Consider the following 19,959-nt stretch of genomic DNA (forward strand, 5'->3'; position numbering starts at 1 on the left):
TGATATGGCATTCATCATAAAACTGTCTTTTCCTATGTCTCCTTTTAATTTTGGTTCAAAGATGGTCATTGAATATCTTTAAATTTAGTTGTAGAAGTGGGATGACTACATGTATTTTGTATGTAAGATAACCTTCTTTGTGTACTAGTGAAATGTCTCACTATCAAAATTTATTGTGTGCTTTTGGAGGGAATGAACTGATAAGAATGCAGTAGGCAGACATAACTTTTCATAAACAAAAACAATGCTAAACTGTCATTTCTCAACCCTATTAAATGTATCAAAACCGTACTGAATACAAACTGCAAACAAATTGGCTTGTCTAGGACATTCTTAATGTTGTTATATAAAATTGTGATTGAATTGGAAGGCAAAATAGGAACCATTTGGTTGTAAACTGATTGAAGGACAATGCAGTAAGGAGGGAACAAATTTTCACAAACAATCATAAATCCATGCTAGAACGTCATTTGTCAGTCACTTCCAACAAATTTTTGTTAGTGTGGCATTTATTCACTTACCTGATACGCCTATAAAGCCATATCTTCAAAACTCAGTCTATAAAATTCGTGAATCATACTCTTACAACCATAGGAAGCTCAAATGTAATAGGTGGGAAGCATTATGATTCCGAGATCTGATCGATTAAATTGTTGAAGCAAAGAACAAATTTGGTGCCAACTCAACTGTCTCAAGTGTCTGGCATCAAAAGTGAGTGGAACAAGAGTCCACATTGGTCGAGTTAAACAATAAGCTGAATGAGCCATTGTATAAATCATGCAAGTAAAAACGCCAAATACATAGCCGGAAGAGTAAGAATCTCAAAGAGGATTTGGACTTGGCTTTCCATTATGGGTTTGAGCAATTTCGTGTGTTTCTCCATGGTAATCACAAGGGCTATGATTGGGACTGTATTATGCCCTCACACATGGAAGAGGTCGTCAAAGATGGTGGTGACTATGAGAAGCATGAGCACGTAAAAGCTGCTCGTAAAGGCCCCCAAGATCCTAAGGGAGCATATGCCTTCTTATTAAGGTGCTCGAAGTTGCCTCTATAATTTGTGAAGGAAAATTTGGGAAAAACTAAGTTCATTAAGCAACATAATACATGCATTTAATGATTAAATGGCGGAAGCATGTTTCTATGCACTTTAAAACAAAAGTTAAACCATGTAATTCAAAGCTTATTAGTTGTGATGAACCAAGAATCCACTCAAATCTTAAAGAAAGGAGTTGAGAAACTTTTATACCTTTGAAGCACCTCTTGCTTAGCAAAGGATATTCACACATGTGAGGGCCTTCTTTCCTTTGTCTCCTTGCTCTTTGGCTCCATGGATGTGGATGGAGGAACTTTGCTTCTTGGCTCCATGACTTTTTAGATATGGATGGAGGAATGGGTTCTCCAAAAGTTCTAAAGTTGGAGACCTCTAAGTAGGATGGTTGAGGAAGAAGATGAGTGACCATGGATGAAGAAAATGCTAGCAATCTTCACCCATAGTGGCCGGCCTCCTAGAGAGAAAGAGTGAGCTTATGTTCTCTCATCTTTCCTCAAAGAAAACCTTGAAGAAAAGGCTATAAAGTTACTTTTATACTTACCTTCATTGGGGTGGCAAACTTGTAATAAGTTTAAAACCACTCCCTCTCTAAGCATGGCCAGCCTTCCTATTGTTAATGGGTTAATTGCCCATTTTGTTTTAGTTTTCACACAACTTAAACCTTATGTGCCTTGTGGACCAAAACCCTTTTGAGTCAAGAAACCCAAAACTAATTTAAGGCCTAAAACGAACCTTTCGCTCTTGATTAATTAACTTTTAATTAATCCTTGCCATATACAATTAAACTATTTAACTATCCTTACTCATCTTCGTTATTTTCTTCAATGATTACCTTACACGGTATGTGATCCATTATGTTCCTTTTAGCGAGGTAGTGGGCGATTAGAACTCTTACTAATCGATTGTGAATTGAAACTTGCTTTCAATTCTCTCTTTAGTGATTATACACCTTTAGGGCTTTCACAAGCCATGAACGACACCTAGTAGTATGTCATGGCTACCCAAACTAATCAGAAGAGGTTGGAGAACCTATTCAGTTTAGGATTACAATGCAATACGGGCTTTCTCTAATACAATACTCTTGATCACATTGTTTGGTTTGATAGTTTATTCATGTCTACTATCCAATGTGATTCTCTTACTAATATGCTTACCTTGAATGTGATTTGGAACGGCTTCCTAAATCTCATTCACACTTTAGCCAGAGATTCTTAATCATATCATAAAGTATTCTCCCTCAACAGTTTAAAGATAAGAGATCCCTTGTACATTCACCTACCTCTATAGTTAAGTGGCTTAGCCCCAACTATATCATGGACACCCTCTGATGGAGTGCCTTTGACACAGTTAAAGATCAAGGACTTAACCATAAGATAACTATGATGCCTTAAGTCAAATGACTACTTGCATTATCCTAACCTTGAGTTCTCATGTGACATGAGTATGAGAACTCGTTGTTGATTGCGTTCAGTGGACTTATTCTCTATTGATCACCTATATGCTTGTCTTGGTATCAGTCACACTAATGACTCGAGACCAATCACTCTCTTTGAGAAAAGACATAGCATGTACTAATTTTAATGGACTGTTAATGCCCATTTGGCAATCCTATGATCATAAACGTTTAGGATATGTGTACGAAAAAGAATGGTCTCATGAATCTAACTTCTTTAGATCACATTGTCTCAATTACATATTCTTTGGACTTATTGTTCAAGCATATAACATTTATATGAGACGGCTTTAAACAATAATTTTAGCCTTTATATTAAACTAGATTAGTTTTAACATGTGAAATGTCCGTAAAGTATCATCACATGACTGGCTTTAGGGCACATTTCCAACAATTTGTACATTTTGTCATCAAGTTTAGTATCTTACATTGTATTCCTACGGACTCATTTTTAAATCCAAAGGTATTTAATATGCTTGTTTGTAAAGTCAGTATCACATTTACACGTTCATTTTGTGCTTGTCTTTACTTTTCATAAACTTTCATAACAATTCACAATTAGTCATAAATTTTCATAACTTGTACAATACTGTATCACATAATTCATCAGTTACGTAATAGAAGACACATTTTAAAACACACAAGTTTAGCCACTGCAAAGCAAAAGTTCATCCCCTTGGACATATTACACTAATAATAAAAAATATGAGTGACGATAAATGCCTTTTCAAGTTGTGCTTAATGGATCATCGAGCATATATTCATAAAACGCGTATAGCAATGCCAAATTTCCAGTCACCACATCATTATTACTATTTTGAGCCGGTTGCAGTTGGTTCTTTGCCATCGGTAGGACAAGACCTGGACAACTACAAACAATCCAAACTCAATTCATCCCCAACAAAACCGAAGATCACAAACCAGCCCACGAATCCAATCCTGGTTCTTTCATTAATTAATCAAGGCCACAATCAAGACCAAATCCATCCATAGTCAAGGCTTGGAGAGTCTATAAATACGAGACTCCATGACAAAGAAAGGATCTAGAGAAAATCATTCACTCCTAAACGCTGAACCTTTGAAACTCTGAAGCTTTCAAGCACTCAAACCCCCTAAACACTCAAACACTCGAGAAGACTCGGAAACCCTTAACGTTCTTCGTCAAACTCGCGAAGAACCACCAAGCACCCCTACACGTGCCAGTTTTTCTAATGCCAATAGCCAAAACCTTGCGGCATCCGCTCATCAAAGATCAAGTCATCGCGACCCTTGGATTAACAACATTACACACCTTACATTTCAAAGATCGAATCAGAGGATCAAGTTGTAAGAGTTGTAACCCTACAATTACATTAATACAAATATTATATTGTACACGTGTCCTCTTGTCATTTGTCATAGGATTTTCGTGTTTACAATTACTAACACTATAATATTTTGAGGGAAAACATAAGCGACAAAGCCACTCATTGCTTACCTTTTGTTTGGTAATAGACAATTTTGCTTCCACTGGTGCATTTCCAATTTTTGCTTCGTTTGTCTTTTCAACTTGTTTTCGACGCCCTTTTTCTTTTTAACTTCCAATAGATATTTCAGCTCCTTATTTTGAAAACTGGTACCTGCATTTTCACTTTGTTTTCTTTTTTCACCCACGATTACTAGCACCAACTATTGAGTTTAGCTTCATATGCAAGCCATTCAAAGTGTGGGATAGAAGTTGAGTACCTTCCTCTGACATCACCGCACGGTCAATCAAATTTGAAGTTTTTTTATTTTATTTTAAACTTAGTTGTTCAACGCATTCGGCAACTTCTTTGCCTTCGCTACCCAAAACAATAACAAACTCGTCAATTTAAAGCCACATTTTCAGTATGTATTGTTCAAGCAACAACATTATTTGTTTCATTCTCAAATAGCCCAATATGTGCTAACAAGAAACTCCCCAAAAGTTCATCTCTTTGCAGCTGCATTTAGCATAATCCAAGACCATACCGCACACCAACCTTTTTACCTTTGTCACCCTTACAAACCTCTCAAGTACTTCATACACTTCTTCATTGCCATCCGCTGAATTCTTCCTCAAGAAACATGTAGCACTCTTCAATTCTCTAGTTGAAACCTTTCAAACACAAACCGGTGTACAATTTAAGCATTTGAACTTCCATTAAAGTGCGAAGTTGCATATGAGGGCTTGAGTTTTCATGGTTATGGTCAATAACCACATCTTTATGACATTGTCATCCAAGGGATCAATTAAAACATATGATGAATTCAATCAAAGTGTGCTTCCGATGCAAATACTACTTGAAAACATAATGACTGTTCTCCGCACGTTGACTGCTTGACATTCTGGCAGAAAAAACGTGCTTACGAAATAAGGGAACCTAATTTACACGCAATAAATGTCCTCAAACCAAGTTTCATCAACCAATTCTTCCACTTTGCACCTCCAATAAGCCCACTTGTTTTACTTGTGGAAATATTTGTTTGTGCAAATTTTGTAAGAACCCCTCCCGGGATTTACGTAAGAAAATAGGTATTTTTGTATTTTCACTAAGTTTGGGGGATACGTTCCTTTTAAAAATTGTTTTTGAGTCTTAATTGGTGAGCCCAAGGGGCCCACCCCCTAATCCTGTCCCCCCCCCCCCGAAGCCTCTCATTTCTTTCTTCTCTCTCAGTCTCTCTTCTCTCTTTCTTCATCTCTCTTTCTCCATTCCCCCTCTCGGTGCTATTTCTCCGAGCAGAACACACCCACACACACACACACACACACCCAAGCCCACACCTATAGCTCGTTTCTAACCCCGTGGTTGTGTTTTGGACGTCAAACCATGAAGAAACCACCTCGGAGACATTCCCAGTTTTCCGGCGAGCACCGCCCCTTTCGAGGCAATTTCCGGCCAAACCACGGCGCTTTGGCCGGCGTACGAGGTATCATTCTCTTCGTCTCGCTGAGTACTACAACTTTCCTTTTTGTTTCACCCAATTTCATTGAGTATTGAAGAAGTTATACTCATTTGAATCTTACCCAGTTTCCGGCGACCTCAGTGACTTTCGAGGAAATTTCCGGCCAAACCACGGCGAGTTGGCCGGTGTGCAAGGTATCAATCTCTTCGTCTCGCTGAGTACTACAACTTTCCTTTTTGTTTCACCTAATTTCATTGAGTATGGAAGAAGTTATGCTCATTTGAATCTTACCCAGTTTCCGACGGACACCCGTGGCTTCCAGGCTGTTTTCCGGCCAACTCCGACCACGATGACGAGAACCAAGGGTATATTTCGATTCCTTACCTTCGGGGCTTCAATTTGGTATATTGAATGACATGTTTTGGTTGAGTTTTGAGCTCCAACGGAGTTTGGGAATTCTTTGGCCGAAATCCGGCCTTCCCCCTCCTTGGAATCCGGCGACCACCAAACCCAAAGGCCTTAGGGCCTTGGTTGCAGCCCAAACCCATATCCCCTTTTTAATTAGGCCTTGGGCCGTGAGGTTCAAAAACCCAAACCCATTTTCCTTTTTACCCAAACCCAACCCACTTAAAAACCTAACCCTAAACCCATTAGACCCAAACCCTTAGGCCCAATCCGGATCCAACCCAAGTCCAAACCCAATTCACCTAAAACCTAAACCCATTTACCCTAACCCAAACCCTAAAGCCCAAACCCGGACCCTGACCTGTTGACCCTGACCCGGACCCGGACCGTTGACCCGGACCCGTTGACCGTTGACCCGGTCAACGTCAGCGTTGACTTTGACCGGTCAACGGTCAACGTTGACTTTGACCTCGGGTTGACTTTTTGGGTTTTCATGCGGGACCCCTCCTAGGCTAATTTCGATGTCCTGAACCCGTTTCCGATGTCCGTTTTTCCAAATTTAATCGTTTGAGTAGAGTTTGACTAAATGTACCGTTTATGTGCTTAGGGGCGATTATCTGTGGCATTTCCTTCTTCGCTAGATGACGTGGCTTTTTGACGGCGAAGTACTGTGAGTGGACCCCTTCTAAAAATGCATGTTTTGATAGTATAAATGCATACATGAAAAGCATGATTTGATGATTATGTTTTATGAAACGTTTTACGAGATAACATGCTTACTGATGCTTGTTTGAATTATTACTATTTTTCCTATAACCCATGTTCTTGTAGAATATCTGATGGATGACGATATGATATTTAGAACATGTTTAGAACACCTCTTTATAGTATAGATGATGGATGACTTTATACTATGAAGTTGATTTTCAAATATATCTATGTTCACTGGTTTTGGTACTTACCTAGTGGTCCTTTCCGCTACGGGACGTAGGGATAGATCCGGTCCGTCCCGAGCGACGGTTTGGTGTTGGCATAGGGCCTGGAGTGTGTTTTCCTCTGACTGTCTGCTCAGAGACGGGGAGCCGGCATGGGGCCTGAAGTGTATTTTCCTCTGACTGTGTGCTCAGAGACGGGGAGCCGGCATGGGGCCTGGAGAGTTGTATCGGACATTCACTAGTGTTTATTATTTATGCGAATTATGATTTGAGACATTGCACGACATGCTAGGTTTCGAAAAACCTATGTTTATCATTATATATATGTGTTTTCATAAAACCTGGGGGTTAGTATGTTGATAACTATTTTATTATATATATATATCAACTTGGTCCACTCATGTTTGTTTTGCGCCCCCTTCAGGACTTAGAATCGAGGCATACAATCCCGACGTCCAGACACTTCCGCATCGGCATCTTCGAGTCCTCTTGGTGTAGGACCCACTTCTTGGTTTCATTCAATTTTATATTATTTTCTTTTAGTGTTCTAGATTAGTGGTGTGCTCTGAACACAGTCCTTATTTGCATATTCATTATTCTTTTATATTTATAAACCTTATTTATCCTTTGTTTTCAGCATTTGCACTTAATAAATGGCTTTCGTCACCCTAGGGTGTCGGCCAGCACGTGCCTACCCTTGTATTCGGGGAATATCGGGGTCGGGGCGTGTCAGATTGGTATCAGAGCATGGTTTTGTTCAGAGCATACTTAGGACCTTCTGTTACTGTAGTAGTGTGTCTGTCATGACATCATTTGGATGTCACGACTTCCAGATTTGGTGTCATTTGACATAGTTGTGCAAACCTTTCTTTGTTTGAATTGTCATCTTCTGGTTGAAATACAAGAATTCGTGTCGGGATTATGCCTCAATAGTGATGAAGTGGATTGTTGGATGACTTTCGACGTCGGATCGATACTCTACATTGTGCATTCCCTGGGAATTTCGGACATAATTGGTTTTACCTAGGAGCGTTGAGAAACGGAAAAACCCTAAGTGAGTTGAATTTGGAAGATATGAAGCGGTTTTGTACTTTACGACGTGCATTCTCAGGGAATGGCGGGCACAATTAGTGTTACTTGGAAACGACGTGTTCTAGAAATCTCAGTTTAAGGAAGTCTGGTCGAGACCAGCTGTAGATACGAAATGGCGATGCCACTCTGCGACATGCGTTCCCTAGGAATTGCGGGCAGAGTCGGCTCTACCTCGAAATCTTGGGAAACAGAAAAATCTTGACGGTACGAGTTGGTTGGGATTAACTAGAACCCTGAAACGATGACATCACTCTGCGACATGCGTTCCCTAGGAATGGCGGGCAGAGTCATATTGCAGTGGCAACTACTTGAAATATTCGAAGTGCGTGTTTGAGAAAGCAAGTAAGCGCTAGTGGTGACGACGATTAGTAAGTGGTAGTTGACGAGAGCAAATCAAGGTTCTCAGGCTCATTACCACTGAAGAAACTCGTGTGAATCGGTAGAATGAATCTTCGATGATTGTTCTATCAGTAACCTCTTTGCTTACCTCAACGGCGAAGTCAAGTTCCTTAACCTTTGACCGTTAGCTCTACACCAAATTCTTTGGGCGTTGACTTCATTTAAATTAGATAATTTCTTAAGTGACTCTTCGGTAGCAGACACTATTCCCATCAATTTTCCAAAAGGAGTTGCGATTCTTTTTGTTGTTGTAGTTGGATTTGGTTAATGAAGATCCATACTTGTTTGGATAAACAGACTTCTTGAACTTCATCTGGGTTTGGCACTAGGCGGTAAATCCTAGCACCTTGTCCACGTACTTTTCAGTAGAAGTGAACTTAGCCTCTTGCGTGTAGCCCAACTGACCAGTGCTCTTATCCACTAACTGTTCAGCCTTGTAACTTTTCAGTGTAATGGCTTGAGACTACCATATTCATCATTGTACGAAGATCGAGCTTTACTTTGAACTTATCTGGACTCATTGAGCTTTGGTTTGCTCAAGGGCATCACTTTAAGTTAGCCAATCGTGTCACTGCATGCTTACACAGACTGCTTTGTATCTTTCTTCTTCGTCATTCTGTTGGTTTAGAGGTTCTATGTTTAATTTTTGAACTTTGAAACAGCCCTCACAAAGTTTTGTGAATTTTGAAATGTCTTTGGCCTCGTCAAATTTTATTAACAGTTCTTGACTATTCTTGAGCTTATACCTATTTCCTTTTGGGCTAAGGAACCAGTCAACCTTACTGTGTTGATTAACTAAATAATCATAAACAGTGATTTCTATTTCTGCATCTTTACCTTCTTTCGTTCATTTGTTCTTGGCATGATTTCTCACTCATCCAGATATCTTGTACTCTAGTTTTAATAAACTTGTTTTGATCCTCAAATTCTTGAGTGTTCTTTTAGCCTTGTCTACATGGTTTCTCGCTCAATCGGTGAAGAATTCACGATCGATCAATTCGGCGGAAGTATGCGCCTAATTCTTATCATTTCAGAGAGAAATGTTGGGAGCCTAATCTTTTCATAAGCTTACCCTACTTACCAGAAAGAGTTCCACGTGGGTGTAAGGTTGGAGTCGTCTTGTGGTAAGAGGTTGGTGAAGTTTGTGGTGCAGGTGAGCAGCAGATTGCATCATTATCTTCACGCTGAATTGAATGGTCACCACTCATTATCTTGCTACAATTCATAACCATCATATCGTACTTTGGTGGACCTTTTCGATGATGTGATGTGTTCGCCTCAACGTAGCTTTCCACTACCTTGGCACCAGGATCTTTCGGTTCGTGAGCACGTGAGCGTGATGTTTATGTGATCTTTTAGTAAGAGTTGGATGAAGGTTTGAGTACAGAAGGTCAGCGGATTGTATCACCATCTTACTATAATTCATAGGCATCACATCGGTTCTTTTCCAATGTTATGTGCCGTCTCAACTCATATTTTCACTGTTTCACTCCAAGACTCTTTTGTTGTGAGTACGTGGTTATTGAAACACTTCTAGCAGATCTGTTTAGTGCACTCTGGGTTGGCACCCTAGCGCGGTCGAGGCGAGAATCGGATAATCTTTACACTTTCCTTGAAAGGTGTGTACTCTCTTTTGTTTTGGGTTGATCACTTAAGAGTCCTTCTTTCTATCAACTTTGACCTTGTTTTACTAGAAATCTGCAACTAAGCAAAAATGGAGAGGTGGTTTGAGCACTACAATGATTCCCAAGAGATACCGCTTGTTGGGAAAGGTGACTTCTCGTTTTCTACTTGCTTGGCTCGAGCTTTGGAGTCTACTATTAACATGGTAGCCACTTCCTTTGAATCCCAAGGTACAGTTTTCAAATGGGTTCTTTGTTGGCAACACTGGAGTAGTTGGTCACATTTGGAAGAACTGAGGAGGATAGTATGCTTGATACTGGATAGAGTTTTATGACGATAGTTTCTGTTTTGTTCGGTTTGAGTACGCCATTTTTGCGACATGGTACGAGATTTCTACAGGCAATACTGGTTAGCAGATGAGTATTGGGAACTAGTATTCGAAAGATTGAATTTACGACGCGTGAAATTGTGCACCCTCAGCAAATTACTGCTTGCTTATCGAGACAACAAATGTGTGATCGATATCACGGGCGGCCGACTGTGGTATTGAAAACTTATTCGTTGGGTTCGTTAAGCAAGTGGGCAGGAAGATTCATCTTTAGCAGTTGGTACAGATTTGCTATTGTTAGGACTTGACCCAAAGACAGATCCATTCTCGGAGTACGTGACGTTCGTATGCTTAGGCGAGACCCACTCTCATTTTTCAGTTTTGAGTTTCAGTTTTGATTTTCAGTAAGTATTTTAACTTCCTTTTCAAATTTTTTTTGTTTTTGTTGTTAAAATGTTTTGGGGGAGGTATTCTCGTTTTCAGTTTTAAGTTCAGCACAAATTTTTGACCTATATGTTAGTATATATCTATTTTGACTGTTTTGACTATTTTGACACTATAGTATTTTGCGTACTTATTTTTGAACTTACGTCTATATATGTTTTCAACTTTATATCTTATTAAAGTATGTTTCTACTTTTACACTGATGGGGAAGAAAGTAAGAGCTTGGAGGCATGATAGAGGATTTGGCAACCCGCTCGCGACGGTGTGGCATATTCTATTTTCGAGTATTTCGGTTTAAGTTGTGATTTTAAATTTCGGGACGAAATACTTTTAAGGGGGGTAGATTGTAAGAACCCGTCCCGGGATTTACGTAAGAAAATAGGTATTTTTGTATTTTCACTAAGTTTGGGGGATACGTTCCTTTTAAAAATTGTTTTTGAGTCTTAATTGGTGAGCCCAAGGGGCCCACCCCCTGATCCTGTCCCCCCCCCCCGAAGCCTCTCATTTCTTTCTTCTCTCTCAGTCTCTCTTCTCTCTTTCTTCATCTCTCTTTCTCCATTCCCCCTCCCGGTGCTATTTCTCCGAGCAGAACACACACCCACACACACACACACACACCCATGCCCACACCTATAGCTCGTTTCTAACCCCGTGGTTGTGTTTTGGACGTCAAACCATGAAGAAACCACCTTGGAGACATTCCCAGTTTTCCGGCGAGCACCGCCCCTTTCGAGGCAATTTCCGGCCAAACCACGGCGCGTTGGCCGGCGTACGAGGTATCATTCTCTTCGTCTCGCTGAGTACTACAACTTTCCTTTTGTTTCACCCAATTTCATTGAGTATTGAAGAAGTTATACTCATTTGAATCTTACCCAGTTTCCGGCGACCTCAGTGACTTTCGAGGCAATTTCCGGCCAAACCACGGCGAGTTGGCCGGCGTGCGAGGTATCAATCTCTTCGTCTCGCTGAGTACTACAACTTTCCTTTTTGTTTCACCTAATTTCATTGAGTATGGAAGAAGTTATGCTCATTTGAATCTTACCCAGTTTCCGGCGGACACCCGTGGCTTCCAGGCTGTTTTCTGGCCAACTCCGACCACGATGACGGGAACCAAGGGTATATTTCGATTTCTTACCTTCGAGGCTTCAATTTGGTATATTGAATGACATGTTTTGGTTGAGTTTTGAGCTCCAACGGAGCTTGGGAATTCTTTGGCCGAAATCCGGCCTTCCCCCTCCTTGGAATCCGGCGACCACCAAACCCAAAGGCCTTAGGGCCTTGGTTGCAGCCCAAACCCATATCCCCTTTGTAATTAGGCCTTGGGCCGTGAGGTTCAAAAACCCAAACCCATTTTCCTTTTTACCCAAACCCAACCCACTTAAAAACCTAACCCTAAACCCATTAGACCCAAACCCTTAGGCCCAATCCAGATCCAACCCAAGTCCAAACCCAATTCACCTAAAACCTAAACCCATTTACCCTAACCCAAACCCTAAAGCCCAAACCCGGACCCTGACCCGTTGACCCGGACCCTGACCCGTTGACCCTGACCCGGACCCGGACCGTTGACCCGGACCCGTTGACCGTTGACCCGGTCAACGTCAGCGTTGACTTTGACCGGTCAACGGTCAACGTTGACTTTGACCTCGGGTTGACTTTTTGGGTTTTCATGCGGGACCCCTCCTAGGCTAATTTCGATGTCCTGAACCCGTTTCCGATGTCCGTTTTTCCAAATTTAATCGTTTGAGTAGAGTTTGACTAAATGTACCGTTTATGTGCTTAGGGGCGATTATCTGTGGCATTTCCTTCTTCGCTAGATGACGTGGCTTTTTGACGGCGAAGTACTGTGAGTGGACCCCTTCTAAAAATGCATGTTTTGATAGTATAAATGCATACATGAAAAGCATGATTTGATGATTATGTTTTATGAAACGTTTTACGAGATAACATGCTTACTGATGCTTGTTTGAATTATTACTATTTTTCCTATAACCCATGTTCTTGTAGAATATCTGATGGATGACGATATGATATTTAGAACATGTTTAGAACACCTCTTTATAGTATAGATGATGGATGACTTTATACTATGAAGTTGATTTTCAAATATATCTATGTTCACTGGTTTTGGTACTTACCTAGTGGTCCTTTCCGCTACGGGACGTAGGGATAGATCCGGTCCGTCCCGAGCGACGGTTTGGTGTTGGCATAGGGCCTGGAGTGTGTTTTCCTCTGACTGTCTGCTCAGAGACGGGGAGCCGACATGGGGCCTGGAGAGTTGTATCGGACATTCACTAGTGTTTATTATTTATGCGAATTATGATTTGAGACATTGCACGACATGCTAGGTTTCGGAAAACCTATGTTTATCATTATATATATGTGTTTTCATAAAACCTGGGGGTTAGTATGTTGATAACTATTTTATTATATATATATCAACTTGGTTCACTCATGTTTGTTTTGCGCCCCCTTCAGGACTTAGAATCGAGGCATACAATCCCGACGTCCAGGCACTTCCGCATCGGCATCTTCGAGTCCTCTTGGTGTAGGACCCACTTCTTGGTTTCATTCAATTTTATATTATTTTCTTTTAGTGTTCTAGATTAGTGGTGTGCTCTGAACACAGTCCTTATTTGCATATTCATTATTCTTTTATATTTATAAACCTTATTTATCCTTTGTTTTCAGCATTTGCACTTAATAAATGGCTTTCGTCACCCTAGGGTGTCGGCCAGCACGTGTCTACCCTGGTATTCGGGGAATATCGGGGTCAGGGCGTGTCAACATTTTGTTCAATCATCACGTTTTTTTTGCCTTGGAAATCCGACGATGAGATTTAAATAAGTGTACGACACTTGTCATAGGGTGGTTGTGTTCCTCATTAAAAATTGTTATATCAAATTTATCACGACCGATTGACTTCAATAACACAACTTTTGCCTTGCAATCACTTTTACTGTCTCCCCTCTTACCTTTTCAATTGGTTTAGGATTAGCATCAACATTATGTTTGCCTTGTTTGCAACAAACAAATTCCTTCCTTTCCCACCCATCACCACCACTGTCATTTTTACAACTATGTTCCCGAATTCCAAACCCAATTGCAAGTGCATAATTATTATAAAAGATGTATTGATACAATATCCACGTAATATTGATACATTATTGACATGATACTGATACATCTTCAACATAACATTGATACATCATTGACATGATATTGATACATTACCGAGTTGATAGTAAATGGAAACAATATCGTTTGTGTAATGATACGATATCGACAACATATTGATCCAAAATCAACAGTATAATGATATCCAAATAACAAGAATGAAACATAGTGTCATATGGGCAAAATTCCCACTTGCAAAGCATACTTTTTAAAATCAGCTCAAGAAAATTGCATATAATAACTAGGAAAGCTATAGCGATACTAGGCTAGTTTAACACCACCATTTGGACACCAGGTTCAGTTGTAATGGAAGTAATTTACTCGGGATAAACCTCATAAATTACATAATAGTATTAATAAATAAATCAGCAGGTGTTCATTTTTAGAAGGTCGGTAAAAGCAGAAACCCAGCAGTAAATGGATGCTGGCCTTTTTAATTCTTTCGCTACTTCAATCACCGCTAGAACACAAACCTTACACGTTAACAATTTTAAACATCCCATAAATTAAGGATGGATAGGAGGAAAAATGAATTCAAATCAGGCAGTCAGATGGATATAATCCAAAAACACAACATTATCCTTGAAAGTAACTCACTCCAGATTATTTTGGCGTTGCATGATACAACTACAAATGTCTCCCAAATGGGACCTATCATGGAAGATGTGAAACATTTGTTGTCATTAATCGATGGACCTATCATAGACTTGCTCGTTTTGCTCTCATTATACTTGGTTAGATGAAGCTCCTACTATTGTTTGTGATCTTATTGAGGAAGAAGCTTCCAAGCCTATTCAAGGCTTCTAATGAATATATGTCGTCCTTTTACTAAAAGAAAACTCATGATAGTATTGCTGACTATTTACTGACGTGAATCAGTAAACATATTTCTATTACCAATTTATAACATGAGTCAATAACCAAAATTAATAGTCACTTAGTATTACGGTCTAGTGGTATTCCTCTTCACTTGTAACTGAGAAGTCTTAGGTTCGATTCTCACAAAAGATGAATTTAAACCACATTATTACTAGCCTTATGTGAGGCTAAGCTAACCCCTCCTCCTTCGTGCAAATGGTGTCATTTGTTCTAAAAAAAAAAAAAAAAACCAAAATTAATAATTAAGCAAAATCATTAACCAAACATTCAAGTAATGAAATTTTGGTTGTTTATTGAGACGAAAGAGTTGTATATGTTAATACATTGTATAAGATTACAATAGCTCATACACATCTTAAGGTTCAACAAAATCCACAATCTCAAGAAACAAATTAATCACCCATTTGGGAAAACAAAAGCTGACCTCCATGGTCCTCTTCAGACCTACGCATGCCAAAAAGTGTTGGTGCTGCTCTTGTGCACGCTAAATCCAGGACCAGGAGATGAAAAGGAAGGAGCCTGGAATTGAACTCAAGCTTTCTGAAATCGGGCCTTTATCTCAAACCAGGTCTTGAGGGCTAGATTGGGTTTGGCATTGATAGACATCGTTTTAGAGAAAATGTATTTGAATTCAAAAAGCACTTAAGTGCTTTGTATAAGAAGTATTAATTATATGTTTATTGTAAAAAGTACTTTATGTTCTTTTACAAGATTCCCTTATATTTTGCCTATAGATTTATTTCAAAAATATTTTTACAAAAAATATTTTCAATCATTTTGAAAAATAATTCTGAACGAGGTGGAGAATTCATTGATGAGGTCCATAAAAGGGTACTTAAGTTGGGTTTATTTTGGGTAAAAAACCTAGTAAACCCAATTTTCCTTGTAAGAAAACGAAAAATAAAAAGGTGGCTGAGCAGAGGTGAGATGGATGATGATCATCGCTGAAAAATGACGACGACGAAGATGACATCTCACTGAAGCTCAAGAAACACCATCAAAAACCCAATTTTCACTTGTTTTTTCTTTTATTTTCTCATATTTTTTGCTTGAAAAGTTGTAAACCCTCCGCCGCTTGAAGACAAAACTGTGAAGACTCTCATACTCTCTTGACCCAGTAATCCAGGCAAACCCTTATATATATATGTATGTATATATGTAAATAAATATATTTCGAATTTCACCAATACCCAAATCGCAATTTCCAATTGGGAACCCAAAAACCCTAGAAAGATCGGATTTTGGAGTGGATCGGGTGAGGAGGAAGAGGAAGAAGATGGGGGATAAACAGGACGACGATCGGAGTCAGAGCAGCGACTACACGTCGGAGGACGAAGGCACCGAGGACTACCGGCGCGGCGGCTACCACGCCGTCCGAATCGGCGACACTTTCAAGAGCGGACGGTATGTCGTTCAGACCAAGCTCGGCTGGGGCCATTTCTCCACCGTCTGGCTCGCCTGGGACGCCCAACACTCCGTACTCTCCTCTCCCTCTCTCTTCTCTTTTTACGACACTGCGTTTTATTACTTTTTGATCTGAGGTTGTAGGTATTAGGCGTTTGAGAATGTGGGGGAAAGTAATTGAAATTTTAATCTTGTTCTTGGTTTTTTTTTATCTTTGACATGCTTAGTTTTAAGTAAATTAGTGGAGGATTAATGACCAATGTGTTTTGTTTTTGTTGGGTGGGTGTTGAATTGCACAAAAATGCCAGAGATTTGTTGCTCTGAAAGTGCAAAAGAGTGCTGACCACTACACCGAGGCGGCCATGGATGAGATAACCATCTTGAAACAGATTGCAGAGGGAGACCCAGATGATAAAAAATGCGTGGTGAAGCTTCTAGACCATTTTAAGCATTCGGGTCCGAATGGGCAACATGTTTGTATGGTTTTTGAGTACTTGGGTGATAATCTGTTGACGCTTATTAAGTATAGTGATTACCGGGGAGTGCCACTACATAAGGTTAAGGAGATTTGTTATCATGTTTTGGTTGGATTGGATTATTTGCACAGACAGCTGTCGATTATACACACTGATTTGAAGCCAGAGAATATCTTGTTGATGTCAATGATAGACCCGCTCAAGGATCCGACAAAGTCAAGAGCACCTCTTATTCTTCCGGGTGGTAACGACAAGGATGCATCGGAGTCAGGGTATGCAAAAGTGTTAAATGGGGATATGAGTCGGAACCAGAAGAAAAAGATTAGAAGAAAGGCGAAGCGTGCAGCTCAAGAGTGCGTGGATAGAGATGAAGCTGATGCTGATGTAGAAACATCCACTGAGGTAGAGGCATCTCCTAACACAAGATTGAATGTGCGTTCTGTCGAAGACCAGTCTACTAGTTCTGTCAGTGCGAATAGATCATCAGATGCTGGTGGGCCAAATGGCTCTCGTCCAGGAAGTCAGGGTAGTAAGAGAGGCAATCGCACCACAAGGCAGAAGTTGTTGGCATCAATTGACCTGACGTGCAAATTGGTTGATTTCGGGAATGCATGTTGGACGTACAAACAGTTCACAAACGATATCCAAACAAGACAGTATAGGTGTCCAGAGGTCATCCTCGGCTCAAAATATTCAACCTCGGCAGATCTTTGGTCTTTTGCATGCATTTGTTTTGAGCTTGCAACTGGTGATGTACTCTTTGATCCCCACAGCGGTGACAACTTTGACAGGGATGAGGTATGGATGTATCTGTAAACTACAATTTTCAGTTCATGCCTTATCTATTAGATATAAGATTCTCCAATTCACTTTTGCTCTGATTGCAAGCACTCTCGCTATCACACTCACACAAGGAAGAGTTCATATGATGATTCCATCAAAACATACACTCTTCATATTTAGAAATGACGAATCAATTTTACTGTTCTTCCCCTGCCCACCTCCTCTCGTATGTTTGAATAAATACATCTAATGTACTGTAAACGGCTGGTAATAAGAGATTAATGGTACAGTTGGCAAGAATAAGATACACGAATGGACACGTTTTGTGACTTTGAAAAAATCTTTCGGAAACAGTTTTTTTAGAACACAAATAAGAAAACAATTCCTCCGAAAAGCTTGTATGACTGAGTGCTCTGCTCACCATGATATAGTTTTAATGAACAGAGGGCTGTACCATGAAATGACATTTTAATACTCCTTCCCTATACCTTCTTCAACCTACTCTTTGTATTCATACATTTTCAGTAGGGCTAAGATTAATATAGACTCTTCATCTTTATATATGTTTTCTGTTCACAGTGCACCTATAGTTTGATTGCTACATTAATAACTTCATATTGGCATCGGTAGAAATAACCATGGGGAATGCATTGTTAGCGGTTGTTGAGAATCTCTACGTATGAATATATTAGAGTATGAACTCCAATAAAAGATGGCTGACCATAGTAACTCATTGGTATCTGCTGACTGCTGTCGATTGATTACAATAGCCTTATGCTGTTATTTTATTATTTCTCTCTACATGCCTTGGTTGACAGTTAGTCCTTAAGCGTTGAGGGAATATTTTCAGTGTTTTTGGGTTAAATAGAGTACTCTTTTGTAGTTTCTTATCGACTTTTCTGCGAGTCCTTCCTTGTACAGACTTCTTCAATGATATCAACAATTTGAACTTCGGCAGATGCTTTTTACTTTGTCTATATTTTATTAACCTAGTAACCTTATCTCGATATTTTCAGGATCACTTAGCATTGATGATGGAGCTTCTTGGAATGATGCCACGAAAGGTGAGAAATTTGTAAACCCCACTATTGAAGTTAAACTGAACTTCATCTAACTTAAATTTGTAAAGTGCAGATTGCCTTAGGTGGTCGATATTCTAGAGATTACTTTAATAGATACGGGGATTTGAGGCACATTCGTCGCTTGCGTTTTTGGCCCCTGAATAAGGTTCTGGTAGAAAAGTACGAATTCAGCGAGAAAGATGCAAGTGAATTAACCGACTTCCTTGTTCCCATCCTCGACTTTGTCCCTGAGAAACGGCCTACTGCTGCACAGTGCCTTCTTCATCCATGGATCAATGCAGGTCCTCGGCTACTGGAACCATCTATAGCTGCTGATAAAAAACAAGGAGTGGGCAGTGACACGGCTGAAGAAAACCAGAGGGAAAAAGACGAGAGGGAGGCAATGGAGGTTGGAGTGGGAAATATCGCCATTAATTCCGATTCTAAACGGGTCAAAGATGTCCCATCCAGTAGTAAACCTTCCAGGGCAGCCGAAGGTAATCTATCCAGGTAGAGTTGTAGCATAAGTTTTGTCTACGGATATGCCTCTTCATCGGATTTTTTGTTCGACTGCGGAATTTCTGGCAAAGTGTGACTGCTTCCGGCTCGAGTTACAAACTTATTTTTTGTGGTTGGGAGGAGGATGATAGAACTTGAGCATAGGGAAATTTGGTGCTCCAATTATAAAGGGAACATCCTTTCAGCCGCAATTGCCAAACACTCTACACTCTTCTCTGAAAATATTCATTTCAATGTGATTCATTTCATGTACTACTGAATACCAAATTTGAAATATAAAAATTCCCATAATGTTTTATTTTTCAAGCCTCCTTTATGTTATTGGTAAAACTTGAAATTTAATTTGAGATTCAGTCTTCGAAATAATATTAACACAAAAGATAATTTTTGGGAATCGTAGGGGAATGCACGACGGAACGGTTGAATATCTTAATCTTCATTTGAAGAATACTCTATAAAAACCATTTGACTTGGTGTTCGTTTATGCATCTATATGTATGGGACAAACTGACTGTATAACATTTGCATCGATTCATTTGGATGACCATCTGTGATTCGAATGATTTTTTTTAGGGGTGACCTTGACATAAAGGCTAAGAAATTAAATGGTTTTAATTATGAGATTTATACAATGAAGATATGATATTTGTAAAAACGTAGATGCAAGTATCATTCTTAAATAATTATGATATTAATGTTAGGCTAAATTAGACAAATTAATAATGTGGTATGCGTCAAACGTCAATGTTGTCATATAGCTAATTTGAATGCAAATTCTACTTTTTATCCAAATTTTGTCTAATTTTGTTCAGATGCGAGTCAAGGGTAAAATTGTTCTTGATGATTCGTTTTAAGAATACAAATTAGATTTAAGAAGTTGTAAGTTAAATCAAAAGAGACATGATAACAAAAGTACAAAACGTTTGGTCTCCCATGTGGCCAGGAAGTGCTTTTGTCTTGAATACAAACATTCTACTTTTGATAAAAAATAAAAAATAAAAAGTAAACTTAAAAAAATA

General features: G+C 39.6%; 1 protein-coding gene across 1 annotated transcript; it reads left to right on the forward strand.

The window, feature by feature from the left end:
• The first annotated feature begins 15,577 nt into the window (after positions 1–15,577).
• Positions 15,578–19,238, forward strand: LOC103933043 (SRSF protein kinase 2). Its single transcript, XM_009342695.3, has 4 exons — positions 15,578–16,174; positions 16,410–17,375; positions 18,377–18,424; positions 18,495–19,238. Exons 1-4 carry the CDS (start codon positions 15,974–15,976, stop codon positions 18,933–18,935), a joined length of 1,656 nt encoding a protein of 551 aa, XP_009340970.2. The 5' UTR covers positions 15,578–15,973; the 3' UTR covers positions 18,936–19,238.
• Positions 19,239–19,959: the final 721 nt, after the last annotated feature.

Source organism: the organism of the source record quoted next, unplaced genomic scaffold (assembly GCF_019419815.1).
Source record: "Pyrus x bretschneideri cultivar Hongxiangsu unplaced genomic scaffold, Pyrus_bretschneideri_v1 Contig45, whole genome shotgun sequence".
Lineage (NCBI taxonomy): Eukaryota > Viridiplantae > Streptophyta > Magnoliopsida > Rosales > Rosaceae > Pyrus > Pyrus x bretschneideri.